At 40.1% G+C, this 15,140-nt stretch overlaps 1 protein-coding gene across 3 annotated transcripts in view; it reads right to left on the bottom strand.

Moving 5' to 3' along the window:
• Window positions 1-1,038: 1,038 nt before the first annotated feature.
• Window positions 1,039-15,140, bottom strand: part of CFAP91 (cilia and flagella associated protein 91) — a 70,843-nt gene continuing 56,741 nt past the window's right edge. Inside the window, exons 17-18 of one of the 3 annotated variants that reach the window (XM_014564134.2) lie at window positions 11,979-12,119; window positions 1,039-5,238 (exon numbers count right to left, since the gene is read on the bottom strand). In XM_014564134.2, the coding sequence (XP_014419620.2) occupies window positions 11,980-12,119 (140 nt within the window). In that variant the 3' untranslated portion in view covers window positions 1,039-5,238; window position 11,979. Of the gene's footprint in view, window positions 5,239-9,061; window positions 9,081-11,978; window positions 12,120-15,140 lie in introns of those variants that run through there. The other 2 variants (XM_032479943.1, XM_032479947.1) reach the window with 2 other exon arrangements.

Here is a 15,140-nt window from a genome sequence, read left to right as displayed (position 1 = left end):
AATTGCCCTTTACTTGTGCCGTACTTTTCTGTTTATCAGTGATCCTCAAGGAAAAAAAAATTGTCCCAATCCTCGTTTTCCTAGAGTAAGGTAAACCCTTTCAAGTTTATATGATCAGATATTCTTTGAGCTCAGAAAATCTTTTATTATAACAGATTATTGTTTCTATTTGTTTTGGTTTCTTCTTTAAGAATTCCTATTGCTTGTAGGATCGGCCACCCAGGGCTAACTTCCTGTCATTTTCATCTCTTTGGCCTTTTCTTCCCATCCCATACTGGATGACTTAACAGATTTATCAGCAACACACCAATTATACCCTCTGCTATGATGTTTCTGTTCTTTTAACTGCATCCAAATGGATGTCATTATATTTTTTAAAAATCTCAGTCAGCTTTTCTTTTCAGCACACGTCTGTCTGGTTTTTGGCCTCTGTCTGTTCTCACTATGCCCTGCTTCAGTTTCCTAAGAGGCCATTTCTTTTTGCTTCCTATGAAGAACACCAAACACCAAGCAGATAGTTTCTGAACCTTTTATCATTTCCTAAAGTAAGATATTTTCTAAGCTAGGCTTTTATTCTGTTTTCAGGGTAACCTCCATTGTGTTTTGTAAGTTCTTTACGTGGGTCCCATGTTGATTTGTTGTTGTTGGTTTTGCTTATTTATTGTTTTTCCTATTTACTTATCTTTCGATGAGGAGGGATCTGTTCAACCCTGATGCTTGTCAGCACACAGGATGGGCAGATGGCTCTCCGGCAGCACCCTCTCCCTGAGTGTTGCATGAATATACTTCTCAGATCTTAAGCTCAGTGGTGACTTGATGTGCCACTGTATGAATATACCAGGCTTTTTTCCTTTTCCTGTGTGATGGACATTTGGGTTTCCAGTTCAGGGGCAGCATGACTAGTACGGCTAGAGCATTCCTGTCATGCCTCTTGGTGGAAGAGTGAAACACTGGGAGATGAAATGCTGGGTCATGGGGATGTATATGTTCAACCTTAACAGATGATGCCACTGCACCATGCATAGCAAACCAAAACCATTTACGGAATATTCAGCAATATTTTTATTTGATTCAACAAGCTGACATATCTCCATAGTCAACAAAATGCTGAAACGAGACATGAGAAAACTTTCTCTTGAAGTAGAGCATCTAGGAAACACCAAAGAGAATAAAGCTCCTCATTTGATTATTATTACTGAAAACCACTGTAAGTTATTGAGAATTTAAGGAAAACAAATCTCTTTCCTCATGAATCATACACCGACAAGCCCATAAGAGCAGCACATCTTGGGAGAAGCACAGACTACTGGAATGCTTTCTGATGAGTCGGACAGCCCTTTTTTTAAAAAGATCATCATCTCTAAAAAAACAACACATGTTTATGATTATGTCATCTTTCAGAAACAGTCATTATCAGATCAATATGTTCCTAAAATTACTATGATACAATTACACAGAACCCTGGTTTTGAAGTCAGGCAGCCCCAGACATATCTGAGCTCTGCCACTTACGGGTTCCATGATCCGAATGTTTCCTAACTCACAGGGTCTCAGTTTCCAAATTCTAGCACTTAAAAAAAAAAAAAAAGCTTTACATTTACATTAACTTGGTTATAGCTGAAAACCTAATATGCATACATTGTCAAAAAAATTCAAACCACAAAATGATATAAACATGAGGAAACTAACTCTCTTTCCCCTCAGTCTGACTGCCAGTCCTCAGTTTCCATGCCCAGCACCAACTACTTACCAAGTTCTTTTTGATCTTCCCAGGAATAGTCTGTGTATGCTGCAGGCCTAATGCATGTACATACATATTTGTATATATGCATAGATATTTCTAACTTTTAACTATAGAATATGACACATGTAGAAAAGTGGAGAAAATCAGTGTGCAGCTTAATGAATTAATGTGAAGCACTCACCTGTGTAAATACCACCCAGGTTAAGAAATACCGTAAGTCCCCACTTAACTCTGTTGCAGTAAAGACCCCCTCCCTACCCTCTAAAAGTATCACTATTCTGATTTTTACTTTTTTTTTTTTTTTAATAATAATCACTTCCTTGCTTTTCTTTGTATCTTTACCGCCTAAGTGTGCATTCCTCAACACTATAGTTTAGGGCTGGGTTTTGAACTTTATGTAAATAGACTTATACTACAGATTTATTTTTGGACTTGGCTTCTTTCAATCCTTATTATATTTGTGAGATTCATCCATGCTTCTCTATTTAGTTCTCCTTCACTCTTTTTATCTGCTGTAGAGTAGGAATTAACAAACTTTTTCTGCAAAGGGCCTCATAGTAAAGATTTTAGGCCTTTTGGGCCAAAAGACAAAATTGAAGATAATATGTAGGTACTCAAATAACAAGAAAGAAAACAAATTTTCACAATTTTTATTGATAAAATTCAAAAGATAGTAATAATAACTGATAGTTTTTTTTTCATAATATAGATCTACTAAAGAGAAGAATGGATCTCTTATTTAGGAAATAACATTTTGCTTAATTGGGGCTCAAATAATTAAAATTGATCACAAATGTTTATTAATGGTGATGTGTAATGAGACTCCCTCATCTCAGTTTTGAAAATGTCTTCGAGACAAATATTATTTATCACTTACGTAGTATGTGGAATCTAAAAAATAGTGAAAGTGAACTTATTTACAAAACGGGAACAGACTCACCGACATAGAAAACAAACTTATGGTTACTAAAAAGGAAGGCAGGAAGGGATAAAATAGGAGGTTGGGATTAACAGACACACACTACCATCAATAAGATAGATAATCAACACGGACCTACTGTATAGCACAGGGAACTATATTCAGTATCTTGTAGTAGCCTATAATGGAAAAGAATAAAAAAGAACATATATATATGTGTATATATACACATATATATATGTCTGAATTACTTTGCTGTGTACTTGAAACTAATACAATATTGTAAATCAACTATACCTCAATTAAAAAAAAATCACAGACACGTGCTGCCAATACTGATCTCAGTCCATAAGCATGTTTTTAATTGTGCATATTTATCACTTGGAAGGCATTTATAGAATTCCATTGGATTCTTCTCTTGTTATTTGCCTGTTAGCGTGTCATTACAACACAGACGAATCCGTTCCAATTAAAGGTTGTGTGGACATGCCGCCATCGCACAGGGAAACAATTGTGAAATATGGGAATCTCCTATGCACTTATTTCAAGGTCCAAAAAATGCTCCTGGAAGTGTAGTTTAAGCTCAGAAAATACATTCACTGCAAATATGGCTGCGAATGGAGACCCTGCTTTTCTAGCTTTGGCAGCACAGGAAGCACATAAAGCAGCTTACCGTTATTTGTGATTCAGTGTTAGTTGCCACAGAAGTGACTTTACCACAGTGTACATTCTGCATATAAGCTCTGTTTTGCCTTGTAATTTCAGGTTGTTTTCATTGCAGAATATTACCAAGTCTCCAGCAAAAGCTAATTTCCAAAGTCATTCAGTATTCCATAATAGTGGTTAAGGGTAGTTTTCTTAGAAAAAATCTCACCCTTGTTCTGAACTAAAAAAAATCGCACTAAAATATGACCATTGCTGAGTCACTGGACATCAGTGTGGTAGGGCAAGGCAGGATGTTCCGCTACTTCTGACAAAAGAATTCAGGGAATGATGAATTAATGATGGTTAAATCTATGAGACTGAGTGAAGATAACACTGACACAGCTGGTTAAATGACACATGATAGATTCAAACAGTTTTCCACTAATAAAGGGTTTATCTACTGAAAACCTAAAGCTGACACTCTGGGTAAATTTGGCCTTTGGGGCTCTTCCAGGTTGCAATCCATCATGCTAGCCCACTCAGACTTTTAAAAGCCTTTCTGGTTTCTGTTTCCCCTAGGAAAGTCTTAGGCCCGTGTGTGCCCAGTGGCCCAGGGGAAGAAAATGGCCAGTGATCTCAGATCACTTAGGAGGGACTCTTTCCTCTCTACCATTTTAGCTCATCTAGTCCCCTGCCTTTCCACATCTCTTCACTGTCTTTGAAAAATGACATTTACACAGTCTATCCATTATTTTCTGTAGTCTTGCAGCTACCCACTATATCCTACCTAGAATCAAAAGACATGTCTATTTTCTGTTTTATTAATTTCGGTTACTTTTATTTCCTTTTACTTTTTTTGCAACTAATTTGACATTATTTTTCTAATTTCTGGAAAAGGATTCTTAGTCTTATTTTTTACCTTTCCTCTTTTAATAAATGCTCTTAAGCCTACAACTGTCCATCTAAGCACCACATCAGCTGCATTCCACAAGTTGGATATATAAGTAGCATTTTTGTCATTTTTCAGTTCAAAATATTTCCTAGTTTCTATTCTGATACTTTCTCTGATGAACAGAGTATTTATACTTGTATTTCTTAATTTCCAAACATATTGGAATTATCTTGTCATTGATTTCTAAGTTTCACTGCATTGTTATCACTTTGCCATGACTTTGCTTCTTTGAAATGGTTGACACTTGCTTTATGACACAGTATAGTCAGTTTTTGCAAATGTTTTGTGTGTGCTTGAAGGTAATATGCATTCTGGAGTTGCTGGGTGTAACAGTCTATAAATGTCCAATAGGTCAAGTTCCTTAACTATGTATCTCAAATCTTCCATTTGTTTATTGTTTTTTTCCTCTACTTGCTATATCAATTCCTGATAGAGATTAAAATTTCCTAGCGTCATTATGGCTTTTTCTACTTCTCCTTGCTATTAAACTTTGTTTCCTACAGGTTGAAGCCATGTTATTAGGTATATTCAAATTGTGACTCATTATACCTTCCCAATGAATGAAACCTTTATCTTTATGAAATGTCCCTCTTTTTCTCTAGCAGTGCTTTCTGGCTAAGAGTCTTCTTTGTTTATAGTAATATAGTTACAGCAGCTTTCCCGTAGATGGTGTTCTGATGGTATCTTTTACTCTCATTTAACTTGTAACCATTAGATTTTATATATGTCTCTTACAAAACGGCACACAGTTGAATTACTTTTTATTCAGTCTGACAGGTTCTGACTTGACTTTGAGCATTGAGTCTCCTTACATTTAATGTAATTAATGAATCAGTGATAAACACCTACCATTTTATTCAGTGTTTTCTATTGGATCTGTTTCCTTTTTCTGTCCTCTTTTTGAGTGTTTTTTATTTATTCCATTTTCTTCTCTTACTTCCCATGTCATACATCTTTTTTACTATCCTTTAGGAGTTACCTGAGAGGATACAGAATGTTTGAGTCATCAATCATAATGTTAAATGATACTTGCATCTTCCTCCTAGACGATGCCAGTGCTTTAGGGCAATTTAATCCATTTATGCCCTTTCTGACTTACATTCATATTAAAATGTGTCTAGGTATAGGTTTCTTTTAATTTTTTCTGCTTGGGGTTAAGAAGCCTTCTTAAATGTTGACCCCTTTCATCGGTTTTAGAAAGTTCACATTTTCTATGATTTCCCAACAAATTTTTTCCCTTAGAAGTCATATTTGTTGAATCAATAGTCCATGCTCACATCCTCTTGTCCCTTCCTAAGGACTCATCTGTCCTTCCTTCTCTTCTGTAGTTTCCAACTCTTGGTCTCCTTGATTTGAGACAAATTCTTCTGCTCTTCTAAGGCATTAGTGTTCTCGTCAGCTGTGTATATTCTGCTCTTAAATCCATGCACTGAGTTTCTCATACTGACTACTGTGTTTATAAATTCTAGAATTTCTATTTTCTTCAGATCTGCTATATTACTTTTTATCATTTCTAGTTCTATGAAAAATTTCAGTGTTGACTTTCATCTCTTTGAACATAAAATGTATCTTAGCCAGCTCAGGATGCCACAACAGACTACTTTAGACTGGTTAGCTTAAACAACAGAAATATATATATATATATATATATTTATTTTTTTAAATGAGAACTCAGGATTTATTCTTAACAACTTTCCTATATAACAAACAGCAATGTTGATTATATTTATCATGTTGTACATTATATCCCCAGTACTTTATATCTTATAACTGGAAGTTAGTACCTTTTTGACTGCCTTCATCCAGTCTCCTCTACTCCCCTCCCATCTCTGGTAACCACAAATCTCATCTTTTTTTAATGAGTTTGTTTGTTTTTGAAGTATAATTGACCCACAACACTGTGTTAATTTGTTATACAACACAGTGATTTGATTTTTCTATATATCTCAAAATGGTCACCATAATAAGTCTAATTATGATGTCACTATGCAAAGATATTATATAATTATTGGCTATATTCCCCAAACTGTACCTTCCATATCTGTGACTCATTTATTTTACAATTGGAAGTTTGTACCTCTTAATCTCCCTCACCTATTTCTCGCTCCCCCACCCCCAATCTGGCAACCACCTGTTCTCTGTATCTATGATTCTGTTTCTATATTGTTATGCTTTTTTATGTTTTGGTGGGTTTTTTTTTTTGTTTTAGATTCCATATAAGTGAAATCATACAGAATTTGTCTTTTTCTGTCTGACTTATTTCAATTAACATAACACTCTCTAGATCCATCCATATTACCACAAATGGCAAGATTTCATTCTTTTTAATGGCTGAATATTCTATTGTGTATACATATACCATATGTTCTTTATCCATTCATCTACTGATGGGTACCTAGGTTGCTTCCATATCTTAGCTACTTGTAAATTATGCTGCTGTGAACATAGGGAGGCATATATCTTTTCTAACTAGTATTTTCATTTTCTTCAAATAAATACCCAGGAGGGGAATTGCTGGAATATATGGTAGTTCTATTTTTAATTTCTTGAGGAATCTCTACACTGTTTTCCATTGTGGCTGCACCAATTTACATTCCCACCAACAATGCATGAGGGTTCCCCTTTTTCTACATCCTTGCAAACATTTGTTATTTGTGGTCTGTTTGATAACAGCCATTCTGAGAGGTGTGAAGTGAAATCTCATTGCGGTTTTGATTTGCAGTCCCCTGATGATTGGTGATGTTGCGCATCTTTTCCTGTGCCTGTTGGCCATCTTTTTCTATGCTTGTTGGCCATCCATATGTCTTCTTTGGAAAAATGTCTCTTCAGGTCTTCTGCCCAATTTTAATCGTGTTGCTTGTTTTTTTGATGTTGATGTTGAGTTATGAGTTCTTTGTATATTTTGGAATATTAACTCCTTATCAGATATATCATTTGCAAATGTCTCCCCCCATTCAGTAGGCTGCATTTTCATTTGGTTGATAGTTTTCTTCACTGTGTGAAAGCTTTTTAGTTTGTAGTCCCATTTGGTTATTTTGTTTTTGCTTCCCTTGCCTGAGGAGACATATCTAAAAAAAAGTATCACTAAGGCCAATGTCAAAGAGCATCCTGTCTGTGTTTTCTTTTAGAATTTTTATGGTTTCAGTTCTTACGTTTAAGTCTTTAATCACTTTGAATTTATTTTTGTGCATGGTGTGAGAAAGTAGTCCAGTTTGATTCTTTGACATGTAGCTGTTAGTTTTCCCAACACCGTTTATTGAAAATGTTGTCTTTTTTCCATTGTATACTCTTGCCTCCCTTGTCACAGAGTGACCATTTAAGTGTGGGTTCATTACTAGGCTCTCTGTTCTGTTCCACTGATCTATGTATCTGTTTTTGTGCCAGTACCATGCTGTTTTGATTACTGTAGCTTTGTAATATAGTTTGAAATCAGGGAATGTGATACTTCCAGCTTTGTTGTCCTTGAGTCTCAAATTGTTTGGGCTATTAGAAATTTATTTTCCCACAGTTCGGGAGCCCAGAAGTCCAAAGTCAAAATGTCAGCATGGCCAGCTTCTGGGGAGGACTCTCTTCCTGGCTTGTAGATGGCTGCCTTCTTGCTATGTCCTCACAAGGCAAGAAGCAGAGAGAAAGCAAGTGCTCTGATGTCTCTTCTTATAAGAGCACTATTCCCATCATAAGGGACCCACCCTCATGATCTCATCTAATCCTTATTATCTTCATCTCCAAAAGCCATCATATTGGAAGCTAGGGCTTTGACATGAATTTTGGGTGGACACAACTAAATGGATAGCATTCCACCCCAGCCTCTCCAAATTCATGTCCTTCTCACATACAGAATACATTCATTCCATCCCAACAACCTCAAAAGTCTTAACTCATTCAAACACCAACTCTAAAGTCTGAGGTCCAAATTCTCATCTACAAGTCATCTAAACCAGATGTGGGTGACACTCAAGGTATGATTCATCCTGAGGCTACATTCCTCTCCAGCTGTGAACCAGATGCACTATGTGCTTCCAAAATACAGTGGTGGGGGCAGGTCTAGGATAGATATTCCCATTACAAAAGGGGGGAATCAGAAGGAAGAAAGGAGTAATGGGTCCCAAGCAAGTCTAAAGCCTAGCTAGACAAGTTCTATTGGGTCTTAAAGCTCAAGATTAATCCCCTTTGGCTCAGTGTCTGCCTTCCAGGTCCACTGGGATGGCAGCATAGCTCCCATTGCTCTGGGGGTGGCCCCTACCTTTCTGCTCTGCCATCCCCCATCCCCACTTCTTAGGTAGGGATCTGGTCACTGCAGATCTGCCAGGGTAAGGGTCCCACAGATGGTCCCATCCTTGAAGTTCTGGGCAGAGGCTCTCTGACCTGTTGAAACTGAGGCAGTGGCTGATGAGCTCTGAACTGCTTTCAGGATTATTTTGAAGAACTGTGCACATTTGCAGCAGAATAGAACTATCATCTCACCCTGTCAAATCCAGTAAATCTGACAGTCTTCCTTCATGTCATCTTGTCTCCATCCCTTCATTTCAAACTGGCAGAGCTCCTACTCTTATAATTCCATAAGCTCTTTATCAAATAGCTGTTTCAACCACACCCTCAGTGTTCCTTTTCAGAATGTACTTTCTCATTTCTTGAAATATGGATAGGCTGAGAATTTTCCAAATCTTTAAGTACTTGTTCCTTTTTGCTTAACAGTTCCTTCTTCAATTCATCTTTCTTTTCCTATTTTACTATAAGCAGTCAGGAGGAAACAAGACTTTGCTTTAGATATCTTCCCAGCTAAGTATCCAATTCCATCGCTCAGAAGTTCTATCTAGAACACTAGAACAAAGTTCAGTCAAATTTCCAGTTTCCAATAACACGTTCCACATTTCTACCCAAGACCTCACCAGAAATGCCCTTAACATCCATATTTCTAGCCTGCACCTCAAAACTCTCCCAACTCTACTCATTATCTAGTTCCCACACATTCAGGTATTTGTTACAGCAGCACTTTACTCCTAGTACCAAAATCTATCTTAGATCAGGTTGCCATGACAAAATACCATAGATAGACTGGGTGGTTTAAACAACAAAAATTAATTTTCTCACAATTCTGGAGACTAGAAGTTCAAAGCAGTAAGCATAGTTCTTTTTAAATCTGTCTCACCCTTCCAATATTTTTAGGTCTGTTTCTATTATCTGTACTTTCTGCTGCTACTTGTTCAAGCTGTTGTGTCTCCTCATGCAGCTGGATATGCTTGTGTTCTGGAAATTGTACATGAAAAATTGCAAAAATAAACAGATCTAGGATAATGCCAACTTTCTCTGAAGAGAATTTAAGTTTGTTTCTGACAATTTCCTTGAGGCAACAGGAATCAAGGATCTTTTTAATTCAATTTGTAGGACTGAGGTTTTTGTTTTTTGGATCACTCAGATGATTAAAAGCTCAACTGTTAGTCGATTTGAGGGCTGGTTTACTTCCAGTGAACCCTTTCTACTAGAGCATAGCCTTATGGAATCCCAGCCCAGAGGTTTACCAGGGCTTCAACCTTGTGACTCCACTTTTTGTCTCTATAGTTTTGCAAAGCTAGTGAAAGCATTACTCAGATTTTCAGCCACATTTTCTAGAATTTGCATATTCCCTAAGGAAAAAAAAAGTGCATCCAAATGCCAGACCCAACTCTGACTTTTCCTTCTCCTAGAGTTTCCCCAGAAACTCGTCACTGTTTTATTAGCTCTCCATTGTCTTCAAGCTTATTAAAAAATGTTTTAAATCAGCAGTCCATGTCTACTGCCCCTCTCCCTAAATATTATTAAATAATCTCACATCAGTCCTTTCCTCCTTTCCTCTGAGAGAAGGAAGAGGGAATAATATGTACTATGGGGCAACAAAGCATCATGTTCCAGCCATTTAATAAAGTATGAAGAAGATACTCTATTAACTTTTTGGTTAATCTTCCTTGCTAAGTGTCTGTAACTAGCCTGAAAACTAGATTTTTTTTTTTGAATTATATTTTGTAACTACAATATGCTTTAAATAGTGAAAGTAAAATATATTTCATTAAAACCTAAGTATAAAATAGAAAATCATTAAAAAAAACTCCTATGGCTTGGTTTCACAGATCACCATAGACGTCACAGAACAGGTATAATACTCAGAAGTAAATGCAGATGTATTCAAGTCACACTATGTAAGTTAATCTTATTAAATTTGCATGTAAGAAGAATGACTACCCCAACATTAAGGCTGATTTTATCACAATAAGATAGGCAAAATGCTTTGATCTTTGAATATACATTATACAGATAGTAATATAAACATTACATGCAAATACATGGCTTATATCTTCAATGATTTCAGAGGTCACTTCATTATTAATTAAAAACAGAAGACTTTCTGCTGTAATTTACAGCCATCGTTTGGTATTTAAGAATTCTTTATCAGTTTTTCCTCTTGCTTTCTTTCTTAACTGCCCCCTCATCTCAGCCTGCCTTCCATGACCTTCTGTGATTGAGACTTAAAGTCCCAGCAGATTCCCCTGCAGAGCGTCTCCTGGTCACATGTGCATGGGCACACCTCAAGTGAAGGGAAGTGATTTGCGTAAGATTATATATTTAGTGGCAGAGCTGCCAACTCCCAAACCTTCTGAATGCCAGGTTCAGGATTTCCCTTAAGCCTTCCCTAACCTGACAGCACATACTCAAGGCCAAAATAGACAATGTGCCTCTAATATAAGCGGGTAGAGGGAGAAGGTATAGGCAAATGGTTCGCTCCCTTTCCCCTTCTCATGAGAACTTTACTTTCAACGGACTCTCGAGCTCTGTTCTCCAATCATCTGATAAAGTGGTGTCAACTACATTACTAAGCAACACTACTTAAGGTAAAAATGGCCCCTGGTTGGTAATTAGCATCTGATTGGGAGGAATTATAAATACACCATTACTATCTAATGGGAAACTAAAGCTTTGAGCTTTCCCTGAGTGTGCTGACTTATAACTGGGCATGTCCATCGGGGGGACCCTGGAAACTATGCCTATGGAATTATTACAAGAGATGCTGGTCCTGGGCCATGGAAACCAAGGCAGCTCCTGCAGCCACCCAAGAATCTCTTTGCCTTGCACCTGAGCTTTGTAACCTGGGGGTTAATGACAATAGTGATGTGGTCTTCTGTGTGGATATGGTGAGAGCTCCCAAGGAAAGAGAAACATCTGTGCTGCCCTGCTGGGAGCTGTGGTTCCTGTCTTTATCTGAGTAGACTGATACTCAAATCATATGAAATATGGCCTATGTTAGTATTGTGAGTGAATATTTGGTTGAGCCTAAGACTAACCCTTGGTGCACAATGCAGAGGCATCAGGGCTAGAACTGGACAGGCTGTGACTTGTTCTATAATTATAATTAGGGGTACCTTGTCTACCTCCCTAAGAACAAGCTTTGTTTATAACAGTGACACATTTTGCAGCTTTATTTATGATGGAGTACAGTCATATGCTAAAAGAACCTATAAAAAATAGAATCCTGTGTTTTGGTCACAAGAGTCCAATTGCTGTAATAGCAACTCTATTATCTAACAATTTCAACAGCCGATTCCATAACATAGATGAAACGTGCCAGCATAAATGCCAGTTTGTTAAACAATGGGCCATCTTCACATTGATTGTTAGCACACCGCACAAAACTGAATGATGCTGCCTGTCCTCCTCTCTGCTTCCTTCCATATGAAAAACCAAGCTCACCTTAGCTGTCTTGAGCTCCCTCAAGTAGCTCAGTGTCTGATTCTTGCTGTTGCTCAACAAAATCCTCCTCAAGCATGGCTTCTGTGTGCTGGTGGACGATCTCATGGGCTGCGAGGATGTGCTTCCGCTGAGCGGTCCTCACTGTGCCAAAGGGACAGGAGAATTTTTCACTCTGAACAAAGTCATTTCCAAAGGTTTTCAAGAGTAGTGACAGAAATGATCATTTTTCAAACTACATATTCTCTCGCTTGAGGCTGATTGGATTAAATAAAAATTACCTGCTCTCTGTTTTAGAAGGACACGTTCTTAAAGTACCTAAACCCAAACCTTACTGTTGCTGCTCCCCCGGTTCCCACTCTCCGTTCAGTCTGCTCCTACTCCTCCCCACCAGGGTTGCTTCCATTCCACAGCCTCCCTTGCCTGGAATGCCTGCACTCCACGTCCTGCCCTTCAGCAAAGCCCAGCCCACGTCCCAGCTCCTCCAGGAAGTCTCCTCCGGCTGGGTCTGCCCACATTTACCACTGCCACTCTTGAGTTTGGAAAAACCCATTCAGCAATGAAGCACTTCATGCGAGTTGCATTTTGTTTTTACCTAGATCGTGAATGACTTAAAGGTAAAGACCTTGTCTCTCACTTCTCTTGAGCCTTGGTCCCTAACATAGAGGGTACTTGCTGACTGATGATGAGCTTCTGAGCTCACAGCTTTAGAAATGGGTCCTGGCTCCATATTCTACAAATATTTATTATCAAGGCTTAGTACATTAAGCCTTGGAAAGAGGCAATCATGATGATGATGATTATCATTTGCTCTTACTTTGTGCCAGGCACTGTTTAAGCAGGTGGCATATAAGTATTCATTTACACCACCCCAGAACCCTAAAAGTACTATTGATGCCCCCATTTTCAGATGAGGAAACAGAGGCAGAGAGAGATTAGGTAACTGGCCCAAAGTCATATAGCTAGTAAAGGACAGTAAGAAGTACTGTGGATTCTGTGCTAGTCAGCTAGTTTACACAGGGTGAATCATAGCAGCTTATAACACTTTATGGCAGTATGGTTGAAAGAATGGGGACTTTGGAGCCACACAGACCATGGTACAATCTGTGAGTTGTATAATGCCTCTATGCACTCTAATTTCCTTAACTGAAATATGAGTGAGATAAGGCACTTCTAAAAATGCTTGGTACGTTGTCTGGAACTTAGTAGCTACCAAAGTTGAAATGCATGCTATTTTCATCTATACCCAGGTCTCTTCAGGGTCATTCCCATCCATCAGCTTTTAGGAAAACGAGAAGCTGGTGGAGTAGGAAGACTGTGTGCTCACCTCCTCTCATGGGCATACCAAAATTACAACTATTTAGAGAGAAACTGTTGATGAGAAAGACCAGAACCTACCAGAAAAGGCCTCTACAATGAAAGAGGTAAAGAAGGAACCGCAGCAAGGTGGCCAAGAGGGGTGGAGACGCAGCGTAGTCAAGACCCACACCCCCGCAGGCGACCTACAGACAGGAGACTAACTACCACTGCCGAGGTTCTTCCGAGGAGTGAGGAGTCTGAGCCCACGTCAGGCTCCACAGCCCCGGGGTCCTGCACCGGTAAGAAGAGCACCCAGAATGTTTGGCCTGGAAGGCCAGCAGGCCTTACTTTTGGGAGTCCCAGAGGCCTGTGGGAAATGGAGACTCCGCTCTTAAAGGGCATACACAAGATCATACACCATCTGAGACCCAGGGCAAAAGCTGTGATTTGGAAGGAGCCTGGGTCAGACCCACTTGCTGATCTTGGAGAGTCTCCAGAGAGGCAGGCGGCCACTGGAGCTCAGCCCGGGGCCACAGACACTGGGGGCAGTAACTGTACAGAGGAACTCGTCCTACTACGTGGGCACTGGTGCTGGCAGGTGCTGCTGTGGAGCCCTCCCTCTAGCTTAATAGCCTCGGGGCCCCACCCTGCCCACACCCACCAGCCTGGACTGTACTAGGACCCCTCAGGACAAGTGACTAGCTGGGCAGGGACACAGCCCCACCCACGAGTGGGCAGGCTGCCTTAAGATACCCTGAGCCCACAGCCATCCCAGGACATGGTCTCACACACCAGGGCACAGGCACTAGAACTGGTACCCCAAGGGCCCTGCAGGCAGAGACCCTGGGACCTGGCTCAAACCCCCAGTAGGCTGGCACCAGCCCCAGACCTGCTGGGCCCCAGCTCTACCCACCAGTAGGCCAACACCAGCTCTGAGACATCTTGGGCCTCTCAGCTAGCCTCCCCAGACTCAGCAGTGAGTCATCACAAGCGTTAGGATACACCAGACCTCACCTACCAGCAGTTTGAAACATCAGCTCTGGGAACCTTGGCCCTGCAGCCGGAGACCCAGGACCCAGCTTTGCCCACCAGCAGACCTGCACCAACCCCAGAATCTGGATTCACCCACCAGTGGGAAGGCACCAGCCTTATCTCCTAGACCCTAACCCCACCCAATGGCAGATGGACACTGGCCCAAGGACCCACCACAGCCCTGCACCTTGCCTTGTCATGACCCAGCATCAGCCCCAGGCCCTTGGGCTCTGGCCCTATCCACCAGCAAGCTGACACTAGGGCAGGGAACCCTGGCCCTGCAACCACTCACCCCAGAACCTGGCTCTGCCCACCAGTGAGCCAGCACTAGTCGCAGCACCCACTGGACTCCTGCATCCAGCGGCATCACGACCCAGCCTGCCAACCAGTGGCTAGCGGCCTCCACACAAGGCAGGGGCTGGCAACCAACCAGACCAGGGGCCAGCCATGCCTACCAGACTGCCCACAGTAGTCAGCCACCACAATAGAAGGACCCACACAACCCACATCGGGGCACCCCTAGAGCACAGAGCCCTGGTGCCAGAGGGGAATGTGCTACTTGGACATATAAGACATCTCCTACAAAAGGCCACTTCTCCAAGGCTGGGAAACATAACCAACCTACCAGGTATATAGAAATAAAGACAGCAAATTAGGCGAATTGAGGTGGTAAAGGAATACATTTAAAATGAAAGAACAATATTAAAACCCCAGGAGAACTAAGTGGAGAAAGACAATCTACCCAAGAAAGAGTTGAAGGTGGTGATTATAAAGATGACGAAAGAACTGAGGAGAAGAATGAACAGAATGAGAGATTGGAAGCTTTTAACAAAG

Source organism: Camelus ferus, chromosome 1 (assembly GCF_009834535.1).
Source record: "Camelus ferus isolate YT-003-E chromosome 1, BCGSAC_Cfer_1.0, whole genome shotgun sequence".
Lineage (NCBI taxonomy): Eukaryota > Metazoa > Chordata > Mammalia > Artiodactyla > Camelidae > Camelus > Camelus ferus.
The sequence above is the reverse complement of the archived record's forward strand: the minus strand, read 5'-3'. Positions and strand labels throughout refer to the sequence as shown.